Source organism: Triticum aestivum, chromosome 2B (assembly GCF_018294505.1).
Source record: "Triticum aestivum cultivar Chinese Spring chromosome 2B, IWGSC CS RefSeq v2.1, whole genome shotgun sequence".
Taxonomy (NCBI): Eukaryota; Viridiplantae; Streptophyta; class Magnoliopsida; order Poales; family Poaceae; genus Triticum; species Triticum aestivum.
The window spans coordinates 529,194,208-529,209,142 of record NC_057798.1 but is presented as its reverse complement, the minus strand read 5'-3'; the positions used below and the strand labels follow the sequence as shown (position 1 = coordinate 529,209,142).

Sequence of the window (14,935 nt, the reverse complement as noted above, 5' to 3'; positions counted from 1 at the left end):
TTTTATGACGTTCTTGGCCCATCTAACACGGAACATCGGGACCTTCTCTCCAGCGTAGCTCAGCTCCCAGATCTCCTCGATCCTTCCGTAGTATCTGTCCTTGTCGTTACCGGTGTAGGATTCCATCGTTACCCCGGAGTTCTGATAACCATCGCTCTTCATGTCCTTGGCCTCGGTGTAGAATGTGTAGCCGTTGATATCGTACGCCTCATAGGTCATCAGGTTGTGCTCGACGCCCTGTGACAAGGCGAATATGAGTTGTTCTTCCGCGGAAGAATCCTCATGTAAAGGGTACGACAGAAGCTTCTGCTTGAACCAACGCGTGAAACATGAGTTGTGCTCTTTGAGTATATCTCCGTCCGTCCTCTGTTGGCCTCGGTCATTGTACGTCTTCTTAATAAAGGTTTTGTGCTCTACCACCCAAGGATCGACCACGTCTATGTGTTGTAGCGCGACTAGGTTTTCTCTTTCAAAGTCGGTGAGTCGACCCTCGAAGTCGACATGCATTTCACGGCGACCCTCACGGTGACCCCATCCAGCGAGCCTGCCGAGGTGCCTGTTGACAGGAAGACCAACGGGGTTCTCGATGCCTAGATAATTCGTGCAGTAGGAGATGCACTCTTCGGTCAGAAAGCCCCTGGCTATGCTTCCTTCTGGACGTGACATGTTGCGAACGTATCCTTTGATGACACCATTCATCCTTTCGAACGGCATCATGCTATGCAGGAACGTTGGCCCGAGTTGGATGATATCCTCCACTATATGGACCAGCAGATGCACCATAACGTCGAAGAATGTGGGCGGGAAGTACATCTCAAGCTCGCATAGTATCACCACGATCTCTTCCTGTAGCCTTCTGAGTTGCCTCACGCCAATCGACTTCCGAGAGATGACGTCGAAGAAGTTGCATAGGCCAAATAGCGTTTCACGTACGTGCGCGTCCATGATCCCACGGATTGCAACTGGAAGTATCTGCGTCATCAGCACGTGACAGTCGCGAGACTTCATCCCGTTGAACTTCTGCTTCGCTGGGTCTAGGTATCTGCTTATCTTCCCCGCATAACCGTAAGGAAGTTTTACTCCTAGGAGGCAAGTGAAAAACTGCTCGATCTCCTCCTGACTTAGAGTGAAGCACGCGGGAGGGTAGTCATTTCCGGTCTTCTTGGCCTTTTTGCCTTTGCGACGACTTTCTGTGTCCTGCTTCGCCTCATCAACATCATCATCATCATCATCATCATATATAGCGTGCAGCTCCTGCCTGATGCCCATTGATTTCAAGTCTGCCCTTGCTTTCGGCCCATCTTTGGTCCTCTCTGGCATGTTGAGAAGGGTACCAACAGACTCTCGCACACGTTCTTCGTGATATGCATGACATCAAGGCTGTGAGGCACACGGTGGATCTTCCAGTACGGCAAGTCCCAGAAAACAGACCTCGTTTTCCATACCTTCAGCAGCGGCTCTGGCGCCTTTCGCTTCTTTCCCGGCTCTGGCGCCTTTTGCTTCTTTCCCGGCAGTGGGCAGTCTTTCCAATTTTTCAACAGCTTGTCTATTTCCTCGCCGCTCCTCGTACACGGGCGTTTTTGGGGTTCGGTTTCACCATCGAACAGATCCTTGTGTTTCCTCCACGGGTCATCGTCGCGAAGCCACCTTCGATGTCCCATGAACACGGTTTTCGAAGACCCGGGATCTATATCTAGCTGGCGATACGTTGTGTCATCCATGCACCTTACGCATCCAGAAAATCCGTGGACTACCTGCCCCGCAAGATATCCATAACCGAGATAGTCGTGCACCGTCGTGAGCAGTGCGGCTCTCATAGGGAAATATTCTTTCTCTGCGGCATCCCACGTATTGGCTGGCGTTTTCCACCGTGTGTCAAGCTCCTCTTTCAGCAGCCCCAGATACAGATTGATGTCGTTCCCTGGTTGTTTCGGCCCTTCAATTAGCATACTCATGTGAATGTACTTCCTCTTCATGCACAACCAGGGGGGAAGGTTGTACATCCACACAAACACAGGCCAGGTGCTATGTGTGCTTCTCTGGCTGCCAAACGGATTGACTCCATCGGTGCTCGCGCCCAGCACGATGTTCCTTGGATCGTTCCCAAATTCTGGGTATTCAAAGTTCAATGCTTGCCACTGGCTCGCATCCTTAGGGTGACTCAGCATCTTGTCTTTTTTATCTATCTTCGGATCATTTGCATCATCTTCTCGCTTCTTCTCCTCCCTATCCGCGTGCCAACGCAGGAGCTTTGCTACCTTAGGATCCGCGAAATACCGCTGCAGACGAGGAGTGATCGGAAAGTACCACACCACTTTTCGAGGAGCTTTCTTCCTCTTCTTGTATCGAGTGACACCGCACACCCGACATATTGTAGACTCCGCGTGCTCGTCCCGATAAATGATGCAATTGTTCATGCACACATGGTATTTCACGTGCGGTAAATCCAGAGGACACACGATTTTCTTCGCCTCCTCCAAACTGGTTGGGCACTTGTTCCCCTTGGGAAGACGTTCGTGCCAGAATGACATGTTCTCGTCGAAGCATGCGTCGGTCATTTTGTGTTTTACCTTCATCTCCAGAGCCATGAGCGTTACTTTCAGGCGGGTATCCTCGGGCCTGCATCCTTCATACAACAGAGTAACCGCTTCTAACTCAAGTTGATCCATCTTGGCTTTCTCTCGGGCGGCAGCTCTTGCGTTATCCGTCTGCTTGAGAAGCAGCTCTTTAATATGAGGGTCCTGCACCCAGCCCATCGATGGTCCAACGTCGTCTGCTCCGCCGGCATCATCATCATGTCCTGCATCTTCTACATGATGACTGTGTACAGCATCACCGTCGTGATCATCTCCTGGGGATTCTTCGTCTTCTCGCCCCCCCGAGCCGCGGTGGTTGTCTTGCTGCCCTTCCTCATTTCTTGCCCGGCCCCCATGGACGACTTCGTAGTCATCTTCATCACCTTGCCACCGATAGCCATCCATGAAACCACGCAAGAGCAGGTGGTCCCGCACCTGCCCGGAATCCGGGTCCGCAATAAGGCTATTCAGCTTGCATCTTCGACACGGACATCTTATCTCCGTCTCGTTCTTTTGAAGCATCTCGGCCTTCGCGGACCTCAAAAACCTATTCACGATGCCTTCGGTCATTGTGCGGACCATGGTCGCCTGCGGGGTAGAGCAAAACGATATTTTAGAACCAAGAAAAAATTTGGCATGGCTTTCCCTAAAAATAGGACCAAAAAGAATGCTTAATGCCAAAATTCTCGCCGAAACGGAAATGAATCAACATTCCGGCAAAATATTGGCAACTATCGCATTTCAAATACCGGTACACCTCCAAACACAAACACATATGCAACACCACGAACATACATAGATCTAGCTAGGCCATAAAAAGTGCATGTGCACATTGTTTGTAGGGAGAACAACATAAATATAGCTTCCCCTCTTACTTACCTAGCAAAACAAGGTAACTTAACCACTTAATTTGAATGAATCTATGGTGGAAATGAGGTGAAAAAGAGGAGGCACCCGAGACAAGGAGGAGGCGGTGGAGAGAATGAAGTGGGGAGAAAGTGAGTGTGGGAGGAGAGGCTGTCCAAAATATCTTGTTGCTGCCCACTTACTAATGGCGCACCAGCAACAAATGCGCCATTAGTAATCCAGGTTACTAATGGCGCACCCCCTGGCGGTGCGCCATTAGAACTTTTGCAAAAAAAGGAAAAAAAGCAATAATAAAAAAAATAACATTAGTGGCGCACCATCTGGATGGTGCGCCATTACTAGTTACAACTAGTAATGGCGCACCAGCAGGGGATGCGCCATTAGTATGTTTGGACAGGCGCACTAGTTCAAAAAAAAATTTGGTACTAATGGCGCACCGTGGTCAGGGTGCGCCATTAGTAGTTTCAACACTAATGGCGCATCAGAGGGTGGTGCGCCATTAGTATATACTAATGGCGCACCACCTGTCTGGTGCGCCATTAGTGTCATTTCCATCTATAGCCCTTTTCCTAGTAGTGGCTATATCCATGGCTCACGCTCATGTATTGCGTGAAGGTTGAAAAAGTTTCAGATTATTTAAGTATGAAACAATTGCTTGGCTTGTCATTGGGGGTATAGAAGTTGGGAACATCTTTGTGTGATGAAAATGAAACATAGCCTAACTATATGATTTTGTAGGGATGAACTTTCTTTTGCCATGTTATTTTGAGAAGACATGATTGCTTTGATTAGTATGCTTGAAGTATTATTATTTTTATGTCAATATGAATTTTTGTCTTGAATCTTTCGGATCTGAATATTCATGCCACAATTAAGAAGAATTACATTGAAATTATGCCAAAGTATCACTCCACATCAAAAATTCTTTTTTATCATTTACCTACTCGAGGACGAGCAGGAATTAAGCTTGGGGATGCTTGATACGTCTCCAACGTATCTATAATTTTTGATTACTCCATGCTACTTTATCTACTGTTTTAGGCAATATTGGGCTTTATTATCCACTTTTATATTATTTTTGGGACTAACCTATTAACCGGAGGCCCAGCCCAGATTTGCTGTTTTATGCCTATTTTAGTGTTTCGAGGAAAAGGAATATCAGACGGAGTCAAAACGGAACGAAATCAACTGGAGAAGTTAATTTTGGAAGGAAACCAACCTGATGGGCTTGGAGTGCACGTCAGGGGAGTCCCGGGCTGCCCACGAGGGTGGGGGGCACGCCCCCTACCTTGTGAGCACCCCGGAGGTCCACCGACGTACCCCCTAGACCCATATATACCTACGTACCCTAAAACTTCCAGAACAGAAGATAGATCGGGAGTTCCGCCGCCGCAAGCCTCTGTAGCCACCAAAAACCTCTCGGGAGCCCGTTCCGGCACCCTGCCGGAGGGGGATCCCATCACCGGTGGCCATCTTCATCATCCCGGCGCTATCCATGACGAGGAGGGAGTAGTTCACCCTCGGGGCTGAGGGTATGTACCAGTAGCTATGTGTTTGCTCTCTCTCTCTCGCGTTCTCTTTCGTGTTCCTCTATGGCACGATCTTGATGTATCCCGAGCTTTGCTATTGTAGTTGGATCTTATGATGTTTCTCCGCCTCTACTCTCTTGTGATGAATTGAGTTTCCCCTTTTGAAGTTATCTTATCAAATTGAGTCTTTTGTGAGAACACTTGATGTATGTCTTGTCGTGATTATCTGTGGTGACGATGGGATATCATGTGCCACTTGATGTATGTTTTGGTTATCAACTTGCGGGTTTCGTGACATTGGGAACCTATGCATAGGGGTTGGCACACGTTCTTGACTCTCCGGTAGAAACTTTGGGGCACTCTTTGAAGTACTTTTATGTTGGTTGGATGAATCTAAGATTGTGTGATGCATATCGTATAATCATGCCCACGGATACTTGAGGTGACAATGGAGTATCTAGGTGACATTAGGGTTTTGGTTGATTTGTGTCTTAAAGTGTTATTCTAGTATGAACTCTTTTATAGATCGATCCGAAAGAATAACTTTGAGGTGGTTTCGTACCCTACCATAATCTCTATGTTTGTTCTCCGCTATTAGTGGCTTCGGAGTGACTCTTTGTTGCATGTTGAGGGCTTGTTATATGATCTATCTATGTTATTTTGTTGAGAGAACTTGCACTAGTGAAAGTATGAACCCTAGGCCTTGTTTCCTATCATTGCAATACCGTTTACGCTCACTTTTATCATTAGTTACCTTGCTGTTTTTATTATTTCAGATTACAAAAACCTTTACCTACCATCCATATTGCACTTGTATCACCATCTCTTCGCCGAACTAGTGCACCTATACAATTTACCATTGTATTGGGTGTGTTGGGGACACGAGAGACTCTTTGTTATTTGGTTGCAGGGTTGCTTGAGAGAGACCATCTTCATCCTACGCCTCCTATAGATTGATAAACCTTTGGTCATCCACTTGGGGGAAATTTGCTACTGTCCTACAAACCTGTGCACTTGTAGGCCCAACAACGTCTACAAGAAGAAGGTTGTGTAGTAGACATCATGTAGCTCCTTGCTTGCGAGATACTTTGGATGAGTACTCACGGTTGCTTTTCTCCCTCTTCCCCCCTTTCCCTTCTACCTAGTTGTCGCATCCAGATGCCGGAGCCCAGGAGCTAGACGCCACCGTCGACGACGACTCTTACTACACTGGAGGTGCCTACTACTACGTGCAGGCCGCTGACGACGACCAGGAGTAGTTTAGGAGGATCCCAGGCAGGAGGCCTGCGCCTCTTTCGATCTGTATCCCAGTTTGTGCTAGCCTTCTTAAGGCAGACTTGCTTAACTTATGTCTGTACTCAGATATTGTTGCTTCCGCTGACTCGTCTATGATCGAGCAATTGTATTCGAGCCCTCGAGGCCCCTGGCTTGTATTATGATGCTTGTATGACTTATTTTATTTTAGAGTTGTGTTGTGATATCTTCCCGTGAGTCCTTGATCTTGATCATACACGTTTGCGTGTATGATTAGTGTACGATTGAATCAGGGGCGTCACAGCGCGCCCACCCCCTCTAGGCGCGCCCCCTATCTTGTGGGTCCCTCGGGCGGCTAGCGTCGTACTTATTCCTCCTATATATGCCTACGTACCCCGAAAACATCCAGGGAGCCAACAAAACACAATTTCCACCGCCGTAACCTTCTGTATCCGCAAGATCCCATCTTGGAGCCTTCGCCGGCGCTCCATCGGAGGGGGAATCGACCATGGAGGCCTTCTACATCAACACCATAGCCCCTCCAATGAGTTGTGAGTAGTTTACCATAGACCTTCGGGTCCATAGTTATTAGCTAGATGGCTTCTTCTCTCTTTTTGGATCTCAATACAATGTTCTCCCCCTCTCTTGTGGAGATCTATTCGATGTAAACTCTTTTTGCGGTGTGTTTGTCGAGATCCGATGAATTGTGGGTTTATGATCAAGTTTATCTATGAGAAATATTTGAATCTCCTCTGAATTCTTTTATGTATGATTGAGTTATCTTTGCAAGTCTCTTCGAATTATCAGTTTGGTTTGGCCTACTAGATTCATCTTTCTTGCCATGGGAGAAGTTCTTAGCTTTGGGTTCAATCTTGCGGTATCCTTTCCCAGTGACAGCAGGGTCAGCAAGGCACGTATTGTATTGTTGCCATCGAGGATAAAAAGATGGGTTTATATCATATTGCTTGAGTTTATCCCTCTACATCATGTCATCTTTCTTAATGCGTTACTCTGTTCTTTATGAACTTAATACTCTAGATGCAGGCAGGAGTCGGTCGATGTGTTGAGTAATAGTAGTAGATGCAGGCAGGAGTCGGTCTACTTGTCGCGGACGTGATGCCTATATACATGATCATGCCTAGATAATCTCATAATTATTCGCGTTTCTATCAATTGCTCGACAGTAATTTGTTCACCCACCGTAATACTTATGCTATCTTGAGAGAAGCGACTAATGAAACCTATGGCCCCCGGGTCTATCTTTTATCATATAAGCTTTCAATCTAGTTTTATTTGCATCTTTACTTTTTGCATCTATATTATAAAATACCAAAAATATATTTATCTTATCATACTATCTCTATCAGATCTCACTTTCGCAAGTGGCCGTGAAGGGATTGACAACCCCTTTATTGCGTTGGTTGTGAGTTCTTTGTTTATTTGTGTAGGTGCGTGGGACTTTTGAGGAGCCTCCTACTGGATTGATACCTTGGTTCTCAAAAACCGAGGGAAATACTAACGCTACTATTGCTGCATCATGCTTTCCTCTTCAAGGAAAACCAACGCAAGCTCAAGACGTAGCAAGAAGGATTTCTAGCGCCGTTGCCGGGGAGGTCTTTGCTGAAGTCAAGACATACCAAGTACCCATCACAAACTCATCTCCCTCGCATTTACATTATTTGCCATTTGCCTCTCGTTTTCCTCTCCCTCACTTCACCCTTGCCGTTTTATTTTCCCTCTCTTTCCAAATCTCCTCCTCTCTCTTTCGCTTACTTTCTTGCTCCTTGCTTTTGTTTGCCGTTATGTCTGAAATTGGGGAGATTATCGTCGATATGGACAATAATGATAACATGGAAAATTCTGAGGCTCCGGCTAAAGAACCCCCTATCTTGCATACTAAAAAGTTTCGAATTGGTAGTGGTAACATCATTGGAAAAGGTGTTATTCAAGATTTCTTTACTTGTGCCTGTGCTTTACCTTCCATGGGTGGTTCTATTCTTCATAGAACTAGTAGTCTTGCGGATGCTATCGCTGAAGGGGCTAGTTATCGACTAGAGGGGGGGTGAAGATTGAACCCAAAGCTAAGCACTTCTCCCATGGAAAGAAAGATCAATCTAGTAGGCCAAACCAAACTGATAATTCGAAGAGACTTGCAAAGATAACTCAATCATACATAAAAGAATTCAGAGGAGATTTAAATATTTCTCATAGACAAACTTGATCATAAACCCACAATTCATCGGATCTCGACAAACACACCGCAAAAAGAGTTTACATCGAATAGATCTCCACAAGAGAGGGGGAGAACAGTGTATTGAGATCTAAAAAGAGAGAAGAAGCCATCTGGCTAATAACTATGGACCCGAAGGTCTGTGGTAAACTACTCACAACTCATCGGTGGGGCTATGGTGTTGATGTAGAAGCCCTCCGTGGTCGATTCCCCCTCCGGCGGAGCGCCGATGAAGGCTCCAAGATGGGATCTCGCGGATACAAAAGGTTACTATGGCACCCCGGCTCAGAGAAACCGGAACACCCCTTATTCCAACCTAGAGATCAAGGAGAAGTCTTCTGGAATACGACACTGCTTAGCATAGAACAAACCAGCTTTCTATTATTACACGAATATGAATACAAGGTCTCCGATATTACAATGAATAACATCGATACGGCGACACTGCGCCATCCTCAGTTGCTCTATGCAAGCAGCAGAACAACTCGAAGCAGTGGAACAACGACGACGGTGGTGAACTCCACTCCGCAGGGACTTTGGCTGGAACGCTTATCCTAGCTCGCACGAATGGAAACCACGACAAGCAAGCAATCAAATACGGCATGACCTGCAAACTGGCATGACACGCCAGGTCAGTACATTGAATGTACTTGCAAGCTCAAAATAACCAAAAGCATTCAAGACAAACAGCAGCATGGCAATTACAGGTTAAACATGAATTATAATGATATCATCAGAACAACATGGCATGACCAACATAAACATGATACAGCTAACACAACATGAACATATTAATCCGACAATACAAGCATGCACCATAATGACACTATATGCACCACTTATTCTTCTCGGCTACCTCGTAACCAACACATGCATCACTTACCAACCTCGGGCATCACCCGAATATACACAACTCGATATCCTCGATACCATCATGATCCTTACGGCGATCACAAACCAACCAACACTTGGCCCCAAACCGTGATCCTTACGGCAATAACAACCCGACCACTACATGGCCCGTGATCGTTACGACGATCACAACCAACCTATCTCACTGTTATTACGCACATTATTCTTATTACTGTTAACTCATGGTGTGACCTTCTCTCGACCTGGGCCCTTATCCGCGGGCGCGGCTATCGATAGATTAATATACACTCTGCAGAGGTTAGTACACTGTACCCACACTATAGAACCCATGGCCTTGCACTCCCATTCGGGTGACCCAACAGCGTTCCGACAAAACCATTTCACTATTATGACACTCTCCCGGCCCTTCCGACTCAGATCCCACCGGGCTAGTCCTGGGTGGCCCCGTGTCTACCTCTAGACACCTCGACCACCATCATGGCCACGATCCACACTGGGATCCGGTACCAAAATTAACTTAACAACGGGCTCACAAGGTTATGCTTGCCTACCGGGCCAGGGTACAGCATGCCCATAACCTTTCCTAAATTGAGGCACCGACCAGAGGCACGACAATGAAATGCATTAAGGCCGTCCCATACCGGCAAATGTGGTTGCACTGAGAAAGACTCGTTTTAGCGGCACCACGACCCGGTCAACAACATGTTCAAGTTGAATTATTAATCAGGTTCAACTTTAATGTGAAAAGAAAATAACCGGTGTCGTACTGCCATACCATGCGTCACTTAACATATGCAGCACATAACCGTGCAAAGACTGCACCAACCACGCTCCTACGGAGCCATCAAAAACTCATGCTACTATACTGGTTAAACCTCTCTTTACTTATACCAGAACTATTTCTAGCATTATCATCATTATACCTCATGCAAAAATAATATCTAAATTACTCATCAAACTCTATGACCATATTATTTATTTATCACTTACAACTAAGTTCTCCTTATCTTGCCAACAACATTTACTTCAAACATTCTGAAATTTAAGTATTTTAACATAACAAGCATATAACAGAATATATTTATTATATAACTAATTTAAATGCATCAATATTCATAAGTTCAAGTATGAAAATCATAAATATTGAAGTGGCACCATGAAAATGTTACTGTGGCTTGCCTGGGGATGAAGAAGGCACCAGGGAGAAGTGCGGTGAAGCCGCGGAAAGAATCGCCGAAAAACATTCTCTCTCGGAGGGGGCAAAATAAGGGCAAGGGCATAATGGTCATTTTCAGTATGCCGAAACATAATGAAAGTGACACTAACAGAAAGGGCTCGGCAAGACGAAGAAGTGAGCATTGGTTTCACCTCATTTGGAGTTACGATTAAAAAGATATGGAAGTTTTTCTGCCAGGGACCCATCTGTAATGAAAATAATTTCAACCAGGGGCCTGAACAGAAAAAGTGAAAGCGCATTTGACGAAATACGTCTCCACTTACGCTGACGTGGCGGCGATGGGTCAAAAGGGGCAGAGGCGGGGCCGGCTTCAGGGTGGCTGACGCGCGGGTCAACGCCTTCCTCTCTCTCCTCCCCTCTCCTTTCCTTCTTCTTCCCAACGGGGTGCTGGACAGAGGCGAGGCAGAGGCGCTGCCGGCACCGGGCCCGGCGACTCCGGTCACCTCCGGTGGAGCTCGGACCAGAGGCGAGGCAGTGCTCAGGACGGAGAGGTGCACCCGTCCAGGCAAGGCGCAACTGCAGGGAAGGGCTCGGCTGAGCGAGAGGCCAGCCGCGGCGGACGGCGATCTTCGGGCTCGGGTGGACTCGTGGCCAAAGGCCACCAGAGAAGGAAGAGGAGCGCTGGGGTGGTTCTAGGGTGGTGGTGGAGACCTCTGGTGGTGCTAGAACGGAGGAAGTGGCTCGCCATCGCCGGAATCATGGAGGACAGAGACGGCGGCTATGGCGGCCAAACGCGGAGAGGAGAGCTCCTGGAGTTTGGGCGAGAGGCTGGGAGGGATCCATGGAGTGGTGTGAGGCTGGTGGTGAGCTCGAAAGGCTCGGGGAAGGGCTATATATAGCCGGGGCAAGGAGGGGAGGCCGTGGCAAGTCCGCGGCTACGTGTCCGTGCTCCGGCGACGGGCACGCGTGACCAAGGGTCATGGAGAGGGGTGGCAAGGCGACGAGGGAGGACACAAATGAGGCTCAGGTGTCACGGAGACAAGGTAGAGCTCAGGGACAAGCGAAGGAAGAAACCACGGCGCGAACTAAGACGGTCGGCTACAGATCTCTCGTGGGCGCTCGTCGGCGAGCATCGGTGAGGAAGAGGACGGAGGGGGAGAGGGGTCTAGGAGAATGGTGACGATGCGGGGAACATGCTGGACATGATCACGTGCTCTAAGACGACGAGAGGAGGTGGGGGTCCAGCACAAATAGTGCTCTAGACGCGGCCACTTCACATAGAGTGCGCCAACAGGCATGCCAGCTGCATGGTCACCATGTGACATGGCACATTAAATGATCTACAACACCTAAAACATTGTGTAGCTGATAGTCCATCCAAAGTAGGTTTGATATGTGGTGGTAACTAAGCGGAAACGTCTCTGGTTAAATAGTTAGTGAGCTCTGAAGTTTACTGCAGTAAACTTTACCAGCTCAATGTGATCAATAGGGATATGCTATGGGCCAAACAAGTTGTCTGGGGTGTTTAGGATAGGAAGGACTATGATCCTGGAGGTTGGGAGGGTAAATGGATCAAGATTTACTGAAGTTGCTTCACAACTACATACTTGGTCCAGAAATGAAGATCAGCAAGATGCACTCACATGGAGTGTCCACTTGAGCTCAAATTGGGCAAAGCTTGATAATTTGGTCATATAATGATGCTGTAAAAAGCTCATGCCAAATGGACAAACCAAAATGGCACTTGCTTCACAAACATCATTTTTGTCCAGAAACTTGAAATAATTATGGTGGTCAAATGGATTAATGAAATGATGCCAAAACGGGTGGATAGATGTTTTATGGGTATAAGAATGATCTGGTAATTTATCATGATTTGTGAAGCAATATAAAATATACTTGCTTCACAACCTGAAATTTTTGCCAGAAAAAAAGATTTGCTCCTGTTCTCACATAGATAATTGTATAGGTCTGAAAATGGGTGGAAGGGGTTAATATGAGCACATTTAGGAGTGTGAAAAAGTTCAACTCATTTGGGTACTCCTAGCTAGTACATCCTTCACAAAGCCTTCTGTCTGACAGAAACTTTGAAAAATCACTGAGGAAGATTGGCTAGGCAAATAAATTTGAACTTGTGCATGGGGCAATTATTTGGACATATAAACATTCCCAAAAAGGTTGGGAGTCAATAGGAGAAATATAAATGACACTTCCTTCACAAAGTGCCATTCAGGGCAGAATGGGAAATGAATTATTGGAGGGTTATTTTTGAACATGGCAATGAAAAGTTTTGCCATATTTGATCAAGATATCACCCAAAAAAATTATGAGAATTATTTGGGAATTTTTGGAGTGATGGAAATATAGGTTGCTTCACAACCTAGGGCAATTTGAGTTATTCCTTTAATGAAAAGGAATATTCCCAATAAAAAGAATATTGGGATTTGGTCCAAGGTGGAAATGGAAAGGTCTAGGGAAGTATTTGGGAATGACAAGCCACTCTGGAAACAAAGAAGAGGGCATCTTCTTCAGTTTCCAGACCACAAAGCCATGGAAAAAGAAAACTCAGGCAAAAACCTCGGAAAAACAAAAGAAAAAGAAAGGGCCAATAATCAGGTTGTCACAAACCTTACCCCCTTAAAGAAATCTCGTCCTCGAGATTTGCTTGCTCGGGGAACTAGTATGAATATTCTGACTTAAGGAAACCGTTTCCAACTCAGGTATCCTTTTTCCTTTATTGTTGTTCCCATTAAATTTTTATCTGACTGGCCCTGGGGTGGTTTGATTGACTATATCCTCCTTCTGACAGATCTTACCTTGCTTGTTCATGTTTACACAGGCTCCAATTTCGTTTTAGATCTGCCGACTAGCTGAGTGTGATTTGATTATCACGACTGGAATATAGGTCCATCTTACAAATTCAAAAGTGATTTCCGCTGGGTGTGCCACCCGGCACTGACAACCTTTCATGTAATGATGATCAGAACTTTTTAATGAACACTCAAGCTCTGTCTCATTGCATTGGGTTTCTCCACTAAATGCAGGTTCTTTGGGGTTCCTAACGGTGAGTTAAAACATAACCGTTTCCTGACAGATTCTGACTCATCGCAGAAGTTTCTGAATCATCTTAACCGGTTCCACTGTCGTGAGTATCAGATCCGTACAGAATATTTGATTGCCTCCTGTCGCGGCTAGCATAAAGGGTTTGGCCTGTATGATAATATTTGCAGACTTGACTGACGGTGGTTCTGACGGACAAACTTTGTTCACGACAGGCTATCCATGATGATTCACATAAGTGAGGACTCATGCTTCCAGATTGTTATTCCTTATGCTGATTACTCATGCTGTAGGCATATCCATGTGGATCAATACTGTCTTAGACTGTCCGGGGGATCTACACCATGGGGGTCGTGCAACAATTTTCATTCCTGCATCACTGGTCTTGCTCCTTCATTATTGTTTTCTTGGTCTAGATCTTTGGCTGAAAGAGCTGGGCCATATTGCTTCTTAGTATGACCATAGGTACTGTCGGTGCAATTTTTTAGCAATTGTAGTTTATCCTCATTTTTTTGACAGGGTAACCCATTAAATGGTAGGTTCAACACCTCTCAAGTTCTGATCCTTGGGAAATGATCATCTGAAACCCTTGCAAGAAATCAGCAAATAAATCAGTAGCCACCAAAACGGTTTTTACAACTCAGATCTGGGACATTACTGAAATAACTCAACCACGGCTCAGGACGGCCGGAAAGCAGCTCAGAGCATGAGACCGGGTCGATAAGAAGAAGGTGGCAGCTCCCTAAAATAGCCAAAAAGTAGCTATAGGGTCACTGGCACAAAAAGAAACTCAATAGCTATACGAGACGGCCGAAAAGCAGCTCAGACTCGTGACAGTCATTGAAGAGAGAAACAAAAATCGGCATCCACGCCGGATAGCTAGAAACAGCTCAGATCACAGGTGTGGTGCCGTCGTGTGGTGCCGTCATTGGAGGAAAAAGGGGACAAGGGCTCATCAGGATCATTTTCCAGGTTCACGGGTACTTGTATTGAGCTCATTGATGTCGTCAATCCTCATAATCCTTTGTCACACTGCGGTGTATACTGGCTTTCTTCTATTAACCATCCGCACGTGGTTGTCAGATCCTCATCCGAGTGACTTGTAATATCTTGATGGTATGCTCATTGCATATATATATATATATATATATATATATATATATATATATATTTAATATTTATATATATGGACAGAGCTATTCTGTTACTATCGGCTCTATATAGGAGCGATCGGACTAATCTAAAACTAACATACACCAACCCCATCCCCCCACCGTCGCCACGACCACGGGCGCCATCGCTGACCACCTCCCCCAGCACGCCTCCGCCGGCCCCCTCCCCTGCGCAGCTCCGTCGGTCCCTGCCCAGT

The 14,935-nt window shown here is 46.2% G+C and overlaps 1 protein-coding gene across 1 annotated transcript in view; it reads left to right on the top strand.

Moving 5' to 3' along the window:
- LOC123039281 (uncharacterized) overlaps nt 1–14,935 on the top strand; it is a 37,019-nt gene that overhangs the window by 18,465 nt on the left and 3,619 nt on the right. Inside the window, exon 2 of the mRNA XM_044462507.1 lies at nt 13,551–13,570. Coding sequence (XP_044318442.1) covers nt 13,551–13,570 — 20 coding nt within the window. The remainder of the gene's footprint in view (nt 1–13,550; nt 13,571–14,935) is intronic.